Source organism: Coturnix japonica, chromosome 1, assembly GCF_054131305.1.
Source record: "Coturnix japonica strain WE chromosome 1, WE-NBRP24, whole genome shotgun sequence".
NCBI classification, from domain to species: domain Eukaryota; kingdom Metazoa; phylum Chordata; class Aves; order Galliformes; family Phasianidae; genus Coturnix; species Coturnix japonica.
The window spans coordinates 31,862,374-31,882,225 of NC_140663.1; the positions used below are offsets into that span (position 1 = coordinate 31,862,374).

The 19,852-nt window shown below is 40.9% G+C and overlaps 1 protein-coding gene across 3 annotated transcripts in view; it reads right to left on the minus strand.

Annotated features, from left to right (window-relative positions):
- The window catches only part of BEST3 (bestrophin 3), a 21,680-nt gene extending 7,141 nt beyond the window's left edge, over positions 1 to 14,539 (minus strand). The window contains exons 1-7 of one of the 3 annotated variants that reach the window (XM_015856089.3): positions 14,170 to 14,539; positions 10,403 to 10,572; positions 8,522 to 8,616; positions 7,745 to 7,978; positions 2,951 to 3,105; positions 2,180 to 2,257; positions 1,627 to 1,779 (exon numbers count right to left, since the gene is read on the minus strand). In XM_015856089.3, coding sequence (XP_015711575.1) covers positions 1,627 to 1,779; positions 2,180 to 2,257; positions 2,951 to 3,105; positions 7,745 to 7,978; positions 8,522 to 8,616; positions 10,403 to 10,554 — 867 coding nt within the window. In that variant the 5' untranslated portion in view covers positions 10,555 to 10,572; positions 14,170 to 14,539. The remainder of the gene's footprint in view (positions 1 to 1,626; positions 1,780 to 2,179; positions 2,258 to 2,950; positions 3,106 to 7,744; positions 7,979 to 8,521; positions 8,617 to 10,402; positions 10,573 to 14,169) is intronic. The other 2 variants (XM_015856109.3, XM_015856099.3) reach the window with 2 other exon arrangements.
- Between the last annotated feature and the right edge of the window lie 5,313 nt (positions 14,540 to 19,852).

Below are 19,852 nucleotides of genomic sequence, written 5' to 3' on the forward strand. Positions count from 1 at the left end.
CAGAAGATTTCTCTGTTACAATGATATTCCATACCTATTGCCTGGAGTTGGCTGGAAGCCTGTAACTGGAAAAGATGGAATTTGATGGGGAGGAAGGCATCTCCCCTTGGCTTCCAGATGCATTGGTCAGGGTGGTCAGTTTTGTAACTCACTGTGACAACCTTGAAAGGCAGTGCCTAGGGACAAAGCCTCACATCCATAATTTCAAAGAAAATTGGTGCTGAAACCCACTTTAAAAAGATAGGAATTTAAGGCCTGCAGGTATCTCACTTGCTGTTAAACTTAAAACATAATTAAGCAAGTGGCAAAACCAAATGAAAATTGAAGAGGCATTTTATGAAGGAAAGAACCGATCTTACAGCTTGCTCATGTGTGAAGTTCTCCCCATCCATGGGCCATGCACTCCTATTGCAACAGGATGCTCTCCCTTCTCCCTTCTCCCTTCTCCCTTCTCCCTTCTCCCTTCTCCCTTCTCCCTTCTCCCTTCTCCCTTCTCCCTTCTCCCTTCTCCCTTCTCCCTTCTCCCTTCTCCCTTCTCCCTTCTCCCTTCTCCCTTCTCCCTTCTCCATTCTCCCTTCTCCAGGCTGGCCCCTATATTGCAGCCTCCTTTCCCCCCCAACAATTTCCTGCCATACAGGACTAGAAAAGCTTACCCTGCAGGTCTCTGAAGAGAGGGCAGCTTTGTAATCCCTAGCAAAACCCCTTCAGTCCAACAGCTTGGTATGCTGCGTTTTTTTTTTTTACCCAACCATTTTGAGATAGCTGTGAGAAAAGAGCTCTAAAAATGGGAGCATTAAAGGAAAGAGGGTCAATTTTGTACCATTTATATCCTAAAAAAATCAAAATTTCCAGCTATGATTAATAATCCCAAGGGGAAACCTTTAAGTACGTAGGCCCTTATGTACAAATTTGCTTTTTACTAAAATTTTTTTTTCAGTTAGTCCATCCTGATCCTCACTGCAAAGAAGAGAGCCAGTGTGAGATGTGTGACGTAATTACTCATCTATCAGATCAATTGCAATATGCTAACTAATCAGGCATCAATGGGTTGATGGGTAGCATCCAAGTCCTTCCATAATTCTTTTTAATGAATGCTTTTATGCAGTGAGACTGTAGGCAATATTAACTGTCACTGTTTGAGAGCATTATGAAACTGGAGACCTTAAATTGGCTGCATCATATTAGTTAGCAGCAGACACTAAAGGCCGGCTGTGATCATAAGATCAAATTGTGCTTTAGTTCCTTTCAGCCCATGCCAGGTCTGCAAAAGTATGTGCCCACCACATAGCCAAGTGGGAAAAAGATTTCTCTAATTTTTCATCTGTTCCTTTATAGTCCACATCGAGGGACCAGATTTTGCTAGAGCAACGCTTTCTTGAGGAGTTGTTGCTGTGCTGCTCCAAATGAAACGGTATCTTTCAGGTTCCTGCAAACTCCTTACAGTAAGATCTTTTTGAGTATTGGATAATTTTTCTTTATAACTACAGGACACTTTGGGCTGAATTTAGCTTTGGTGTAACTCCCTGAAACCTTGGTGATTTTAGCATGCCATGAATCTGACACTGACACCTCCAGCAGCTCATGTAGGGAGGGTTCCCCCATTGTCTTCCCAGGAAGCTGGCTTACCTTCAGCCATCCTGCGTAGAAGAAGAACTGTAACAGCGTAAAGATTGGAACGTAAAGATCTAAGTCGTGTCCCTGATACCCTTGGTCAGTATCCAAAAACTGGCGGCCTATTAGACAGGCAAAGAAAAAGGTATATACTGCAAGAGTAACGACCTGCAAAGAGAAAAACTTCATTAGAAATGTAATAATACAGTCTTATGCATAAGACGTCACTAATCCAAATGTCTCTGACTGCCTTTTGTAATATTATTTACAAAACTGGAACTAAATGTTACAAATAAAGAGGTTGCAAGAGTGATCAATGCCAGGAGGCAGACCCAGGAAACAAAAACATCTTGGAGCTTCCTTATTTTCCCAGATTATGCAAGGATTTCAAAACAACTCTATGTTAAACATGGCTTAAATATTTAGCCAGATGCCGATGTTTCAGTAGGACTCAACAAGCCTCAGACATCTTGGAAATGCCAGTGCAGTCTATGGGCGTTTGGCACAAACATCCCCTTTTATGGACAATGTATGTCAAAGAAAACATGTAAAATAGACAGTTTGGTACCTGTGTATAGACCAGAGGAATTCCAACCCAGTCATAGCCAAACAAAAGGCTACACCAAGATCTGAACTTATTCATTTCCTGAATGGGGGAAAAAAGAAAAGAAAAGAGAGAGAGAGAGAGAAAGAAGAAACATCACAACAAACTGAAATGGCGTTAATCCTGAATGACAAACATTTAGATGTAGTCTATTTTTATACATGCCAAAGGACAGGGAGTCGTATGAATTCATAAAATAATAAAACTCAACCTCTCATTGTAATGTTTGAATATTCACTTAAATTATGGACTTGGAATATTTAATATAATATCTGTTTCTTCACAAATGATCTTTTGTTTCTATTTTAAATGCAGCTTAGTAATATAGGAGGGAGTGCATTCTATTATAAAAATAATGTTGGGCCACTTAATAAAATATTTAGGGAGGCTTTTCCCTGAAATTGACACTAAAATCTTCAAAATGCCAAATAACGATTAGAGGGTTGTTGTTTTTTTTTTTTCTACAGTAATGGGCCAAGTATGAATTTACAGTGAGGCTTTTACTCACCAAATTGTTATTTCAAGTAATTCCTTCTTAGTCATACAAATACAATCCCAGTGAACTTCTGCTATGTGTGAGCATACACTGGCACACCAGAAAAGTGTTATAGATCGTCTCTAAGATCGTTTAGATGACACCAGAGAGCTGAGTGCACTAAATCAAGTTACGTAGGTGAAAAGCTACTGCATAGCAATTTAACGCTAGTCTGCTGGAGGTTTACTTTTTCAACTTACATTCATTAGTGTCTGCAAATCCACGCTGTCTCGAATTCTACCCTCATTTCGTGCCTTCGATGCCAAATTTCCAAACCAGACAAAGGGAACCCAATATTTCAGATGGGGAGACTTAAGGTCATCAAATATTTTTCTTTCATGTCTTGTCATAAAACCTGTTCATGAAACAACAACAAAAAGGAGTTGATTTATTCTGCATCAACAGTGCAGCTTATATTATATATGATTATGTTTATTTGATACTTGCAGAGAACCATGTAAAACACCAATTACGATTCTAACTAGTAGCCTCCTTCTTAATTTATTTTCTCAGGAATCTTGTTTGAAGTAACTGTTTTTGCCCTGACTACCTGAAAAACAATCCCTGTCAATCAGTGTACGTGACAATTTGCTGTGGTTCAGCTCTCCTTTGTGACTGTTGAAATACTGTAGATGTGTATAGCATTAAGCCTTGTACAAATTCACGAGCTTATTCTCTAGTTTCATATCCTACTTTTAGAAAAAATAAGAAACTGGATAACATCAGTCAATGAAGTATCACTTATCAGCAATTATGGCTTTTAGCAGGATGTCACCATCTGTTCTCAGGGCAGAGGCATGACCTTCTGGTTCAGATAATTTTTTGGTAAATCCGCAAGGTAGTGAGCAAGAAATGGAGCATACAAGCTCATGTATGAAACAGAGCTCAGCTGAGAGCATGCCTTCTGCCAACAAAATGTTTCTCTGCCAGATTTTTATTTTCTTTGAGGCTATGCAGGGGCATGAGGGGAAGGAAATGGAGCCATGCAGAGAGAAGTTCCACTGCTAGCGGCGCACTGGGCCAGGCCCTGCTCTGGGCCTGCAGATTGAAGCTGTGTTCTGCCTGGCTGCCTGCCCGGCCTGGCGCTGGGAGGGCACTGTGCTTCCTGCAGAGGCAGCTTGGCCTTGTGAAGCCCCGCTTCCCTCTGTTGTAAGGAACGCCAAGGGCAGCCAGGGCTGTGTTTGACAAAATCTCTGCTGTCTGGGATTGGCATGGGAAGCAGCCCGCTTTTTCGAGCAATGCTTCAACCCCTTGGGCTTTGTGGGTCAAAAAGCATTGCTCCGCTCTGCTGCCCTCCTTCCACCACGCCTCTAAGGAAAACAACCTCAGACATTTCATGAAGGGAATTTCACATTTTTGTTTGTTTACATCTCAGATTTTCTGGGATTGCATTAATCTTTAGGTCTGGGAAACCAAAGCTTTTGCTCAGAAGGATGCAAGACTTCCTTTGTTGTGTTGATATTAACTCTGAAACAGTACAAAGTTACTAACAAAGTAGATGCAAAATAAGGGACTCGTCCAACTAATTTTAAGTTTGAACAATAGTTTGAGTGCTGACAATTCAATTTTGAATTGAGAATAGACATTAATTTTTCTAGACTCCAACTTAAGAGTTGGCCTGCTCTTACTAATGTTGCTAATGATAGATGAAGCTGTGAAAAATAAACGTATACAAACTCACACAGTTGTTTTTCCTGTATAAAAATGTGAATAAGGCAAGAACAGGTTTGTTAAATGAGGCAACTCTGATGAGACTAATGCTACTGCTGTACATTTGGAACTACATTACACAGGAGGTTTGAAATACTTTAAGTACTGAGAAGGAGTACAAGGACAGGACATGCTGCCACTGAGCTAGAAGACGCAGTTCAGCAGTAAGATATGGCACTTCTGCAGAATCCTGGAACTTAGGAGCAGAATAAGATATAGCTTTTAAAGGTCCCTTCACAGTTTGCAGCCAGCTCTCATAATGAGTTGTACAGAAAAAAAAATTGGGCAATCAATTTGTCTTGCTAGTTATGGCTGCTCTGACTCCTGAGTGCCAATCTTTCAGGCTGTCTTTGATTTTCATCTGTCCAGCTTTCTTACTGCAAGATGGGAAAGGATGTTTTTATCATGCTGGAATAGACAGACGGAATACAAAAAAATTGACAGTCTGGAGCATGAAATTCCCTGGAGAGGCTCTGGGAAGTCATTATCGAGGACACAGCCTGAGGGGGACATGAAGAATAGCAAAGCTCCAGGGATCCGTTCAGCTTTCCACTTAAATTGGGTACATTTTTGTTCAGAAAACCAAGACAAAGCACCATTATTTTCACAATTGCATTCAAATTGCCATTATTTTTAAAGTAAAGACATTTATGTTTATACTAATTAAACACTGTCTTTGATGGACATATATAATAGAGAGTAGAAAATATTAAACATTAGAAAATAGTAAACATTTATTGATTTCTGTAATTGCTGGCAAAAATTACTGCAATAAAACCAATACTCAGTAAGGAAGCTCTTGCAACTGCTTGAATAAATAAACACCTTCTATTCAAAAAATTACTGGGGATTATATTAAAACTCGTTTATTAAAATTAAATGGTTTCTAAATATGTTCATCTATTGTTTATTTAAAAGTATTCAAAGAATCAACTGAGAAATTCTGAACAAAAATGTTGGTTTTGACAAGAACTGGAAGATGGGGGAAGTTCCAGAAAACTGGAAATATGTGGCAAATATTGTGCCAAGATCTTGAGATCTCAAGATCCATCTTCAAAAGGATGATCTAAGGAATGACAGGGAATTAAATGCTTGGGGGAAAAAAAAGTACTAAAATCTTGACAAGTGATACAACCAATAAAGAATGAAGAGACAGTAATGTGAATAATGTCAACCAAAGTAATCTTATGGAAAAAATCTTAATGAGAACATAATCCTGTCTGGAAAAATGCACTTGTGCTCTCCCTGAAGTGCTTCATGGAATGTTTGGGTCTCCCATCAAAATGGTATGGACTGAGGCAAGGCTGCTTCAAGATATCCACAAAAATAACTATAACATCTTGTGGTTAGAAGGACCCGATTGGCAGTCATCTCCCACATCTCCCCAGCGTGTGCTAACAAAGATTAAGCAGATACAAGTCCTGCTTTCTGTTTCTGTGTTACGTGAGAAGGACTAGTTTGGTGCTCCATTCCAGTGGTGGGTCTGGGTCTGTGAATTTCAATCAGCAGTAGGTATTCATGTGCCTGGGCTCATACCTCATGTTTCTCTTTGTAATTCCCTACTGCTTGTCTTGGGCTGCTCTCTGTACAGATGGTGACTTAGTACTCACATTTTCCAAGATTCATACTCTCAATCATCCAACTTTGCTCTCTTACCGTGCATCTGACAGGATTTGTAAACTCATGACTACTAGGCATTGGTGCTTGTGGTGCATGTGTCACAGTACTCGACATCTCAGTGCCAAGGATCTACATCAATCTACTGCCTACAGTTCCATAACAAGTGTTAAAAAATGAAAAAGAGTTTAGAAAAGAGTTATGAGGAAGATCTAGATATGACGATCATACCTTGTCAAGGAGAGAATAAAGAAGTCCAATCTTGTAAGTTCTCTCAAGCCTCTATACGCTCTGCTAGTAAGTAGCTATTGATAGGAAACACTGATTTTATCTAATTTAAAAAAGAACAACCAAACCTATTTAAAAATCCAATGACTTAGAAGATGACTGTATGCAAGTTCAGACTTGGAATGGAAGTTCACTTTTCAACACTGAGTTCACAATGGTGAATGTCACATCTGTTTATTCTCCATCGTACTCAGCTGAATTTTAAATCAGGGCTGCTTGGATTCCTAGAAGGTATTATAGTTCAGTCAGAAACTGCAGTTTGAAAAGGAGATGGTGAATAAGCTTTTATACCACATGTTGTGGATGAGTCAGACTAGATCATCATAATACTGCTCTCAGATTTAAAACTACGAATTTAAGCAGTTCATTTGCTGAGAGGGGCAATGTGTAGCACTACTTATACCATGATGGTTCTCAGTTTGAGAACAAAACGCAAAATCGGCACAAGTTGTTTCAGTGATGATTGCTCTGTAAGTATCACATTCTGCCACTCACGTTCATATTAAATGTTGCAGCCTGTTATATAATCCCATAGGGAATTAGAAAGGGGATAATTGCAGAGTACTATCTTAATCATTCGGTGCTTGTAGTAGCAATATCTACCCTCAAGTGTTCAATACCACATCAACAAAAAATCTGTGATGCAGTATATATAAGACTCTACACAATCTGTACTGAAATCCACCAAGATTCCTATACTGTCAATATTTAGTTATGCTGTTTGTACTGGGATGTTTTCCAACGTACCGGGGAAAAAAAGAAACCAAAAAAACCCCAAATAACTCTTGTTTTCCAGCCTACAATTTTGTCTCTTTCAGAACAGATTGTCTTTAGCAATAGGGAGGCAGAGCTGGATTATCCTGTTGGAAATGTGGTAATTTTCCAGCATGTGCTAGAAGCAGATTGCTGGGGAGAGTGACAGAAGCTTCCTTGACCTCTTGCAGGCTCAGGTAAACAATTTTGTTGAAAAGCAAAAGGAAAAGAACTTCAACTGAATTCTGAAAATGGGGTGAAAACACAAATGATTTCTTACGGTAAGACGAATGCATTCTGCATTCTGTGTTCTGCATTCTGCCTGGGTTTCTTTTTTTTCAACACTCAAAGCTCCTTGCATACATTTGAATTTGTATATGTATATACACACTGCATAATTTAACTTGCTACAACTTTGCTTACTAATCTGTGCCAAAGGAATAATTTTAAGAAATGTTAAGATTTGCAGTAAAAATGTGACTTCTGCTATTTGGAGGAGATCACCAAATCTCTATAGAGAGAAAATGAAGCCTCGCTCAATACCTATATGAAGCAAACACCTTCCTACCCTGTGCCTCCACCCGTGTGGGAAAGTAAGAAACTCTCAGGGAAGGGTGCAGCAGTACCTGCACCCACCACGTGGTCCATGGTGGGAAACCTTTTGTACACAGCCGTGCTCACGGAGCGAAAGATCAGCAGAGAAGTTAAATTCACATATCGCATTAGAGTCCTCCTGATCAAGCGGCCATATTCATCTCTCCCCTGGACACAGCTGGAGATCAAGAACATCAGTCGATCTGGCCATGGCAAGTTCACAAACTGGTTCCACCAGCGATTCACCACCAGTGTGACATAGAAACCTGCGTGCGAGGAGGAAAAATGTTCAGTGCATATCAGTGCCTTTCGGTGCTTCAGTTTAGCTTACTTTGATTTAAATTGTAGAGTGTCCTTCACATCACTAAGCTGCTCCATGTACCAGAATAAATGCAGTAAGTCAAGTCAAAAACAGTATGCAAAAAACTTATTATTTAGTAGACACTGCAACTTTGAGGCCTGTTACAGCTGAGTATCACATACAGTGTTAACGCAGACTTCCAGATTTTCTCTTCTGTAGTAAATGTTGAGTGTATTTAGTGCTTTGAAAGGTCAGGCACCGTGTATCAGTGTTAGTGGGCACTATATATATTTATACATATATATATATATGTATGAAAATACTTTTTGTTGGGACATTAAGAACTGAGCATAAATGTTGATGTGACAAAAGCAACCTGACTTTAAGGAGATCTTCTTTAAACTCCCATATGACCCTCATCTCTGCAATGCTTCCATGCACCGGCATTAACAAGATGCCTGAACAGAGTTTGTGTTGGAGAATAATTTCACATGTAACCAGTACTTACCAAGCACAAAAGTTACTGGGATTTGTTCAGCGTATTTGTCACAGTAAATTGATAATTTTTCAAAGAACCGTTTTTGGCTTCCTGTAAGAAAAAATCTGCAGCAAAAATAAAATGTATACGTCCATTTGTAGTATTCTGGCTCTACAGAGTGCAAATACATACAAGAGAGCAAGCTTGGCTAATGTCTTCAGGCAGATTCTTAAAGTGCTGAACACTCGTAGCATGTAATAAAGAAACTGGAGGAGGAGAAGACAATAGTATTCTCTTGTCTTTGTAGTTTCCTAATTCAACTAGCACTACTAATTAGAATCAGTGCACACTGAGAACTAGCATGCTATCCCATCTAGGCCAATGATGACAGTAAGAGGTGAGTCAGCAAGCAGAGCTTGCTCTCCTGTTTTCCAGAGAGCTGCTTAACAAAAATGCTCAGGTCTGCCTGAATTGCAAAAGGTTACCAATCTCTACCGGCTGTTATTTGAAAATGCCACATAGTTGCAGCAGTTTTTGCTCTTACTCCCACAAAATTTTGCTTATCCACCAAAAGAAAAATGCAACAGTGCCTATCTCACAGCGGGGAAAAGATTCATGGCATAGTAGAAAATGAGAGGAGCCCAGCAGCTTCTTCCCACAGCAAGAGTTATCTAATGAAATGCAAAAATATGAGCCATTATTTTATTTGGATATATGAGTATTACAGCTACTCTTTGATTTCACACGGCAAATATTTAGTGGATTTTCTTATGGTTTTGTAGTAAAGTCTAAAGAGCATATGAAATGCTTTCCATGCCATATTTACTATGGTTTTTAATTGCTTAACTTTTTGGTGAAACTAGTTAATTTAATAAATGTCAGACTTCAGTGGTGGTTTTTTAATGTATTAGCGCTGTAATTTTCTTTCTGAGTACACAGGAATAGACCACTGAATGTGTTGCCAAGTTGTTGATTACACACAGGCAAACAGATGCTAATTTTCTTTGTTATCCTTAGAAAGAAAACACTGTGATGGAATTACAGATCAAGGTGAGAGCTGGATCATGATTTTGATACTGATGTTAGTGCACTTCACCAATTAAAGGCTCCCCGCACTAACTGATGCATTGCTGCTGCTTAACTCACACCTCGGTAGAATAAGGAGCTGTTCCTCTGGTGCTGTGTTGCATACAGGCAATAACTGCAGCCATGTTCCATGCATTCTTGCTAGATTAGGTCCTTAAAAATGAAGCTTGGCATTCTCTTCTAGTTTGAAGGAAAATCTCACAGTTCCTGAGAAAAGACTAAATATAACCTCTGCCTCAAATTATTCCTTTCTGTGTCATCAGTGAAGTTACCTCTGAGTGGCTGTAGAACTACAGCAAGCAGAATGAAAGGCCTATTCTCATCACTCAGAGCAGAGAGGCACACTAGTTGTCAGAATAATAATGGCCAGGTAGACATCATGGGGTAGCTGTGGGCATTTGTTTGTCTCAACTAATTCAGGCTAACTTATTTAGCTTAACTTCATCAGAAGAATTGTTCAACACAGGCAAAGGACCGAGCTCAGTCAAACCATGGAATCACAGAATTACCAAGGTTGGAAAAGACCTCCATGATCCTCCAAGCCCAACCATCCACCTATCACCAATACTTTCCTGCTAAACCATGTTCCTAAGTACAACATCTAAATGTTTCAAATAGGATAGACTGTATTTTATTTACACTCCACATGCTTCCCATGGAACTTTAAAGTAAATGTGGAAATGAGAGGACATCAGAAACGTCCAAGGAAAAGCCAACTTTGTAGTACCCTTCCCTCCCCCCTCCAAACTCACTTATCAGCCTAATGCTATGAAGTGTGAAACTTCAGTACAACATTTAATGAGATGTGAATTGGAAAGAGTGTACCTGTATAATACACTTATCGCTGTGTAAAGGGTAGCAAAAACAATAAATTCTCTGTACAGCAATTTGTAGATGCTGCCTTTCCACTTTAGGAGTAATCTGTGAAATCCAAAGAAAGTGGCATTTGCTACTTTGCTGGAATAAGTGACTGTCATCGTCTTGGCAGGCTGAGCCTAGAAACAGTAGAAGAGAAGCAGGAAACCAACAACATTTTAGACAGCATATCCTAACCTGAATGCAGCCATGTATAGATAGATACACAAGTACACATGTACATACACACATATTATGCTAGATGTATACAGATATACATGCCATGTTTCTATATATAAAAAGAGAGAGAAGTGTGGAGGTGTTGCAGTTTTGTGCCTTGCTGAGGCCTTTGGGTCAATGGATGCAGCACTGCACTCGGGAAAGGCCTCAGCTACTGGCCAAAAGCACAACCAGTGCCAAACCTTGGGTGGCAGCGGCAGTGCCAGAAGGGATGTATCACACCTCCAAAGCCTTTGTGTACTACACAGTTTGCTCCATTCTGGTGCAAGCACAGAAAAGAAAGTAAATTTGCTTGAAATTTTTGCAGCGTTCCAGCAACAGAAGCAAAGCTGAAATTCACAAATGCCCCTTCCTCCCCAGCCATTATTTTTAGCTGGCTTTGGTAATTATGGTCATCGAGAAGCAAATGAGATCTGGAGGCAGCCTCTTTCATTAACAGTCACGACAGCAGCTGAGGGTGGCTGGGGAGCCCTGTTATTTTGCTCCTTGGCAGCCAGACACGCTCACCACTCTGCTTTGGCATTGCACGGCCATGCAAAGAGCCACGAGGTTGCTCAGGCCCACAGCCTAATTAAAGCAGTGCCAAAAGCGCACAGGTAAATACGCTCTGGTGTTCATCCTTGCTTACCAAACGTAGTGATGCTACAGCAGCTTTTATGTGCTTACAGAAAACTCCAAATATGGATGACAGCAGTTTTGTACAGCACTTAAGAAAGGGAGCAAACAAGACAAGCGCAAAGCCTCAAAGTAGTTATCACGTAGACACTCGCCTAAATGTGGTTCTTGTCTGTATTTTCTTGGTGCCAGTGTAGGTCATTGACTCTCAGAACAAAATATGAACCCACAGTTAATTGATTGCTAGATAGTATTTAATGCAGTTTGGCTACATCTCCTATGCAGAGCAGAGCATAAAAACAGGCCATTAACATTCAGCTGTAAAAGTGCCACTTTTTCTTTTACTTATCGGGGAATCAGCAGAGAAAAGACACCATAAGCCTCCTATTACTGACAGACTGTCTGTTCCCATGTGCCGAATGTCTGCTTGAGTTTGCCAGCCTGGGCTCTGAGATTTTTGTTTTTTTGGTGTTTTTTTTTCTTTCTTTTTTTTTTTTTTGAGTAGCATAGCTTTTATTCCCTAGCATCCAAATGATAGCTTTTCTGCTTCTAGGACTTGGCACATCCCTTTCAATTTCATTGTTGTTGTCATTGAACTCCAGAAAGTTCATCTTGGGAGCCAAGCTGACTGCCTGGCAAGCAGCAAGCAGCCCTTCTGCTGGGAAGCCTGTGGTCAGGATGCAACATTTAAGAAAATGGAAGTAGAGATCTCCGTTTGTGAGCAGAAACAGGGCTTTATGGGCATGGAGAAAAGCCTGTGGCTAAGCTATAGGGTAGGAATAGGGTAGGAAAACATTGTCAGTGCACACTGAGTGTCCTGAGATTGCTGTAGAATTCTGCCCTTGCCTGTGAAAGACAAACTCTGTGTTCAAAAATTATAGTGAAGCATCCTTCTACCCTTCTACCCACAGCTCATAATGGAACTGTAAAGAGGCACAGATATTGACAAGATATCTGATAATGTGATGACTTATAGCTGGGCTGGTACCCTTGCAAGGAGCAGGGAACAGAAGGAGAAGTCAGACAAATACAGTCTGAAGTAAAAGATAAATTCTTGACAGAGGAGGCAATCAAACATTGGAAGTGGTCTCCTCTGGTGTCAAGGTATCCAGGAAATTTTGTGTTCATTCCCCTCTGTCATGGACATGGTGGAAAAAGGACTGCAGCTGTGCAGGAAGACAGTGATCCACATCAAACCCACAGCTGTTTCTGCCTATAGGGATCAGAAACCACCATCACCTCCACTGCCTTGAACTGGGCACAGGGCTGTGTTTCTTCCCCAACTTCCCTCCCCATCACTGAGATCTGTGTATGTAGCGTGTCTTCCTTGGCTTTCCTCTGAAGCATCAGTGACTGCATGGTGCCAAAAATTAGCAGTAGTTATCTGGACAAATTGGGTTCACCTCCTCTGAGGACCTGCAGTAACTTCTACCTGGAAATGCCTAAGGGGTGGATTTTGGCTACAGCTGCAGAGCTGTGATGGTAACAGGGTTCCAGATTAAATATTTTCCCCTTTGTTAAACTGGGAGAGGTGGTTTTTCTGCCGTGTGTCTGCTTAATTCCAGAGGCCACATTTCACTTACTCAGATTCCTGCCGTCTCTCCTAGCAATTTGTTTGAAGCCCTTGGCTGTGAGCAGAAAATCTTCACATGAGTTTAGGAGGTGTTCGATACCACCAAAGTTTTATTTCTGCCTATGGAATGGGGCAAATATAAGTGGGACTCTTACAGAAGTTTCAGGCTGCAGTGCCTTTGTTTTCTTTCCTTTCCTGACCTGAAACACTCTGCATTTTCTGTTCCTGCTAAGCAATTGCTTTACTGAAACATTTCTCATTGGGTTCATACAGGGGATTCACAGTGAAATGTAGTGTCCTAAAATATACATTAGGTCATGTTAGGTGACTGAAGATCGCTTTGGACTATAGGAAGCCATGACAGACAGCAACATGCCTGCCTGGTTAGATCTCACAACACCACAAAGCATAGATTTAAGTCTACACTTGTGTTTTTCCTCCATGAACAGCTACTCTCACCGGGGTAAAGCACACCCACATTTACATGGCAAATTCTCATGTAAATCTTGGCACTATGGCTGACTCCTGTCTGGTGGTCTCAACTCATGGGCATGGGCAGCATTTGCCTGAGAGTATTTTCAGTGTTACTCAGGATAACAGGAAATTAAAAAGCTAAAGCTGAGTCTGACAGGAAGAGCAAAGGATCCCAACGCCTCCAGCACATTCCTGCCTATCTTGGCTGGGGCATGGAGGGACGGAGCTTTGGATCAGACACCACAGTAACGGCTGCTATGGACTTTCCTATCAATCGCATTGCCCTGCCATCATCAGCAGATACAGGGCTAGGCTTTCTGCTGGTTTGGATCTGAGGGTTTTGATGACATGACACAAGTTATACAACTTTTGTGCTAGTAGATGCATTGGCTCACATCTGTGACATTGCTGTTCCTTTGGCTCAGAAAACTTTCTCCAGCCTGGACTGAAACGTGAGTTATAAAGCATTTCACTTTTGCTCAGATCATCAGAAGCCTTGAGCCATAAGTGCCTAAAAATAAAAAGATTTTTTTTTCCCCTACTGATACTGAGACCAAATGTAAATGGGTTTTTTGCCTGGCTGAGAATTTCAGGATGCATTAGTGTTCAGAGAGAAACCACAGTAAAAAATAACAGCAATCAGTACTCCCTAACTGACCATTAAAGGGACATTACAGAACATATAAATAAAGAGCGCCTCTGCACAGACCTACTCCTTGTCATTGTGTTATCTGATATATGAGAGTACGCTATATTAGAGAAAACAAGCGAGAGAGAGAGAGATTTGCGCTGACCAAATATGAAAGCACGCCGAGCACGCTCTGTGCCCACTGACCTGCTGCGTGGATCTGGCAATCCAGGCACAAAGGCAAATCCCAGACCCTTCCTCCTGTTCTGATGTCCCACACGGAGATCCCCTTGGGCTGCTGTCGTCCCGTAACCTGGAGCAGGGAATTGCTTCCACCCAGTCCCGGGAAGAGAGGACTGACAAGCACAGGGGTTAAAATGACTTTCCACTTCTGGAAGGCTGTTTTTGCCAAGTCCTCTGTCCTGTCAGTTACACAGGGAACAAACGCAAGCAGCGGCAGCTGCTGATCTTGCTCTTTTCTAGTCTATAATTATAACGCCGGTTGCCGTCGGAAGGACCCCTTTCATTTGGGTGCAGAGTCTTGCCGTGGCTTGGCTGGCACCTCCCGTTTTCTTCATTTTACTTCCTGTCCCAAAGTGGGACAGGCAAGGAGCATTTTCCGCTGTGACCTTTAAAGATTTGCCTAGCCCTGCGGAGAACATTAGGGAATGGTACGGACTGCACCTAAACAGGAAGACTGGATAACCTGGGCAAACCTGGGCAAATCTGGGACAAAATGGGGGTTGTGCCATGACTGCTTCTGGATCACCCCCTGGGGCTCATTGCTGTTTTCTTGCTGACCTGCTGCTTGGAATTGGGAAATCAGAACAGCTGGGAACACTGCAGAAATCACCCATTCCTCAAAACAGGAGTAGTTGATGTTATATGAAGTCCTACCAGGCTCTGTGAACCTATTCACAACAGCCTTTGTGTGGCTGGAGGGAAATTCTCCCCCTTTTCCCCTCTGCAAAATGAGATGAACTCCTTCTTTAATGACTCGTGGCATTAAGAGGCAGTTGTAAAAGGTGACAGACTGAAAGCCCAGGAGATGTCATAAAACTCTGACATAAATCTCTATGGAGAATGGAATAATGTGACTATGAAATAAATAAAAAAAGTCACAGGAGGACAGAGTAAGTGAGATTTATAGACTTAATACATTTTATGATGAAAGATCTTTCCCCCTGCCTCAGCCCCATTATAAGGCACAAAACTATCCAAGAGCACTTATTTAATTAAAACTCTCTCTGAATGCAAATGACTCGCTGTCATTGTTTGCCTTTCTTCTCATTGGCAGCTGCAGGAGGAAGACACTTTGATGTCAAAGTGGGTGAGACATGAGACTGGAGCATGTGTGTTTCAGGCAGTGGCCTGCGGTGAAAGATGACAAATCATTTTAGCATTTGGTGACTTGGCATAAGGGAACATGCTGCCCGATCCTATTACAGCGACTGCCCTCTGCCAGAAAACTCCTAACGACGGGGATCTTCTAAGGTCGCTGTTAAGATAATTACTTGGACTTAAAACATGGAGAGTTTTTTGTTTGTTTGTTTGTTTTTGCTGACCATAATATTTTGGTAGCCTCTACCCCCCATATTTGGAACTGGCGAGGCCACACCTTGAGGCTGTCCCTGGCCCAGGTTGCTTCAATCAGCCTGAATGTAGAAGAAGGTGAGAAGGGGAGAGTGCTGCTCGTGGCTGCCCCTGCAGAGCCCCTGTTTAATGAACTCACTGCCTTCTCTTGCCACTGTCAGCATCTGTGACAGCACGAGTGAGTGGGGAACTTAACTTTACTGTAAACTGTATGGCAGTCTTACACCTCAGCTCTTCTGTTAATACGTTATATTGTGCTCAGATAGACAGGCTGCAAACTAACTAACTGGCTATCAGGCTGATGATATGTACAGTGTAACAGGGGAAATAAATACATATGTGTATTCAGAGGAATAAATAAGGAAGACTTCTGTAAGGATTTGTATTTTTACTGTCCCCACTCTACTGTGTAACCGCTTCTGCGTGTTCATCTTCATATATAAGATTTCTAAATGTAACAGTGCACTGCTACAGATGAAGTTTTATAGTAAACTCTTAACATCTCATCATAATGAGTAAGGACCTGCAAATTATTGCTAGAGTTCCAGTGATCTTTACACTTGAAACCACTAAGTGTTTCACCTATGTAGTTAAGAAATGATTTTTGCAAACTTTGCATACCTTTTAAAACTGATATACCATCTTATTTCAGATCTTTAGTCCAAATGAAGATACCTTCAGGACATGGTTGATTAGCGTGTAATACTTTGTTTAAGATACTCACACCTTTTCTATTTTTAACAGGTATCATATGGAAGATAACAAGAAATCCTGTTTGAATACAGCATATTTCTAAATACGAGCATAAGATGTCCTTTGGCCTTAAAAGGATACATGGAAGACAGAAAGTTGAGAGTCTCATCTGCAATAACAATTGTCAAAAGCTCCTCTAAATGTACAGCTCCACCGACAGTCACTAAGAATGATATATTTCACATCCATGTTCTCTTGATGTGTTTTGGACATACATAAACCATGCAAGGACAAAAACATTTTTGCACTGCATAATTAGACGGGTTTCTGCTGATACCATCAGCAGGTGTTTAACAAGGTCAGTGAAGCAGAGGGTAAAAATCTATCATATACCAATTGTCTCATTTCTTTGTGCTTTCTGCTCCTCTTTTTTTCCCACTGCTTTCCTTTTGGTTTTCCTTCTAGATTGGAACATTTCTGCAAGAAGGACTGATTCATGTCGTGTGTTAGTGAATCTTCAAGCAAACATGTCAGTATCTGTAACAACAACACGTTATGCCAATATCCAAAGAAATGCCATAATAACTAGGCAAAAATGTGGTCTGAACGACATGAAAGAATCCTTTCATTGAAAGGAAGTGAATAATTAGACAGTTGGGAAGGGAGCAATATTAAAGAAGCTGCTGTCAGATTTTCTCAGATGAGAATGGATTGGGTTTTGCTTTATTTTTCTACTTACTGTCACTAGCTGCTGGAATTCCTGTCTTAAACAAATGAACAAATTAACATAAAATGTCCTCTGACCTTAGAAGGAAGATGTAGAGAGCTGCTTTCATATCTTACAGTCACTTTCATGAGAGAAATGGCAATAATTAAAGTTAATCTAGTGAGAGAGATACCGCCATACTTAGCATCACTCAGTGTGGGCTGCGGAAATACACTATAAAGCAGGCTGTTTTATCTCTGGAAGTCACATGGTAGAATATTTCAGAGGATTACAAATGAATTTGTCTGCAGGATAAAACTGGCTGCCCTGACAGATTAATTCTGAGTCCCACAAAACCATGTTCAGAAACACTTCATTTGCAACCTCCTTGAAACGAAATAAACATCATTTTTTTAATGTAGTAGTGCTGAGTTTGGCATGAGAATTATTGTTATCACTGAGATTGCTGTCAGTCTCAACAATCCCTTTATTTCTAGGAGGAGTGCACACCCACAAAAGCAAACTCATGGCATGGGAGCTGTCAGACAGAGATGGGACTGACAAAGCAGCTGGGAGTAAGGTGACTAGGAACTGGATTCAAAATCCAGTACCTGGACTGAATAGGTCAGATTTTTCTTGACTTCAGGTTTGCTGCTCAGGAGTGCTGCTGTACATCTGGAACAGGCTGTGTGGGTTGGTCAAGGAATGCTAATAGTTTGAAGTCAGTACCATTACTTTGCAAGAGGACCAATTATAACATGTAAGCATACTTCTGAAAGAATGGTCAGCCACTGGAATGGGCTGCCCAGGGAGGTGGTGGAGTGACTGACACACGAGCTGCTCAAGAAATGTGTAGATGTTGTGCTAAGGGACATAGGTTAGTGTGAAATACTGGTGGTAGGTGAATGGTTGGACTGGGTGATCTTGGAGGTCTTTTCCAACCAGAAGCCAGGTTTTCAGTGGATCGTGCTAAGTCCCTGAGAGCAGCAAATGGAAACTCTTGTTCTCCACATGGAAATAATAATAATAATAAATAATACCATGTAAGAATTAACAATATGGTGTTATAGTATAAATGAACCCTTGTATTCCTCCAATTTAATAGAGCAACTTCACTGATTCTTTGAAAAAAAAAAACCACAAACTCTTCATGAATGTGAAAAATAATTCATGAGAATGAGGATCCAGATTAGCATACAACCTGAAGAGAAATGCACTGTGCAGTAATGAATAGTGTAAAGCAACACTGGTGCAACATATTGCCGTTGGTAGATGTGTGACTGAACCACACTGCTGCAACTGATGACTGAATCTAGACTCTTCATTACAGGGAGACTCAAACCAAAATGTAGACATGTTGCCACCAAATGCAACTGCGAGTGTAAGATTTTCTTCAGTTCCATCTTGGGCAGACGGATTTGTATGTCTGACTGAATGAGACAGAAACATGAGACAGAAGACATTCAGAGAATGATCTGGAGACTAAGAATGCCTTCCCGCAGGTGTTCAAGACCAGGTTGGATGGGGTCCTGGACAGCCTGATCTGGAGGATGGCAACCCTGCCCATGGCAGGGGGTTGGAACTGGGTGGCCTTTAAGGTCTCTTCCAACCTAATCTATTCTATGATTCTATGATTTACCAGGACTATGAAGTTTGTTAGGCGTTCACAGGGTAAACTTCCAGGTGAAAACGCCCTTCATATTTTTACTGTCTGATTTCTAAGCTCAGGTTTGGCATCTTTGCCATTTTCCAACAGGGGATGAACATGTTTTACTATTTATAATTGCACTCACGATCTGTCCCTGGCTTGCTTCTAAAGATAAATGAGACCACATGTCAGTCCTTACATAAGTTGGTGAGGCCACTACAGCTTTTTCATTCCTTCCGTTTAGTATTGAATTACATTTATAAGCAACTTCAAAAAACCTACAGGCACTATTTGTTATATAGGCAACAGAAGAATCTGCTTAGCCCAGGAACTTGTTTGCAGAATCAGTCTTATGGTCAAAGTGGACAACTGCAAACTGCTCAGAGGAGAAAATTTCTTGTAATCCTTGTTGCTTATTACTTGCTTTGTACCCTTAAAAATGAGAACTTATTGTTTCAGAATGTGATTAGGGTTCAGAAAGAATCAATGGACATAGAAGTGCGTTCATAAGTCCAATCACACATAAACAGGACAAGGACTGGCTAAGCAGCATTCTGCTACCAAAGGGGGAAAAAGCAAGGCTTTTGCTGGGATATAGAAGCAGACGTGACATAGTAGTTAGTGCTGTTCAGACCTCAGCTGGAGTGCTGTACACAGACTTGAGTGCCACTCTTTTACAATGATGTCCAATAGAAAGAAGCTCAGAGGGAATAATAAAAACAATTGCTGGTCTAAAAACCATGAGCCATGAGATAGGATTAAAATAACTGTGTTTAGTCTTCAAGAAAACATAGAGGATGGATGATGCCATCAAACTGACTAAAGACTGCTGCTTCTGTTAACCACTGAGATAAGCCCATTATCTCTTGTCTCATGCTGAAGCAAAGGAGACTAGGTTAGACTTCAGGAAATCTAACTTGAGGATAGTTTGGAACTGGCATGCATTGCTTAGGGAGGCTGTGTGATCTCTGCCCTTGGAAGTCTGAAGAAAGAGTTTCAGCAGCAGTTAGCATCAACAGTTAACATCCACCTTGTCTACTTGCTGCTATTCTTCCTGTGTATACGTGTGTTTAAATTTGAATAAAATTACAGATATCATGTTATACGACTTGAATCAGAGAAAGTAGCAAGGAGATAATCATTTAAGTCACTTTAAGGCTCCATAAGCTTGATACTTATTTTTGCCAGTGTACCAGTTATACCTGCATTCCAAATACTGAGGAGATACACCAGACTGGGGAGTTCACTGT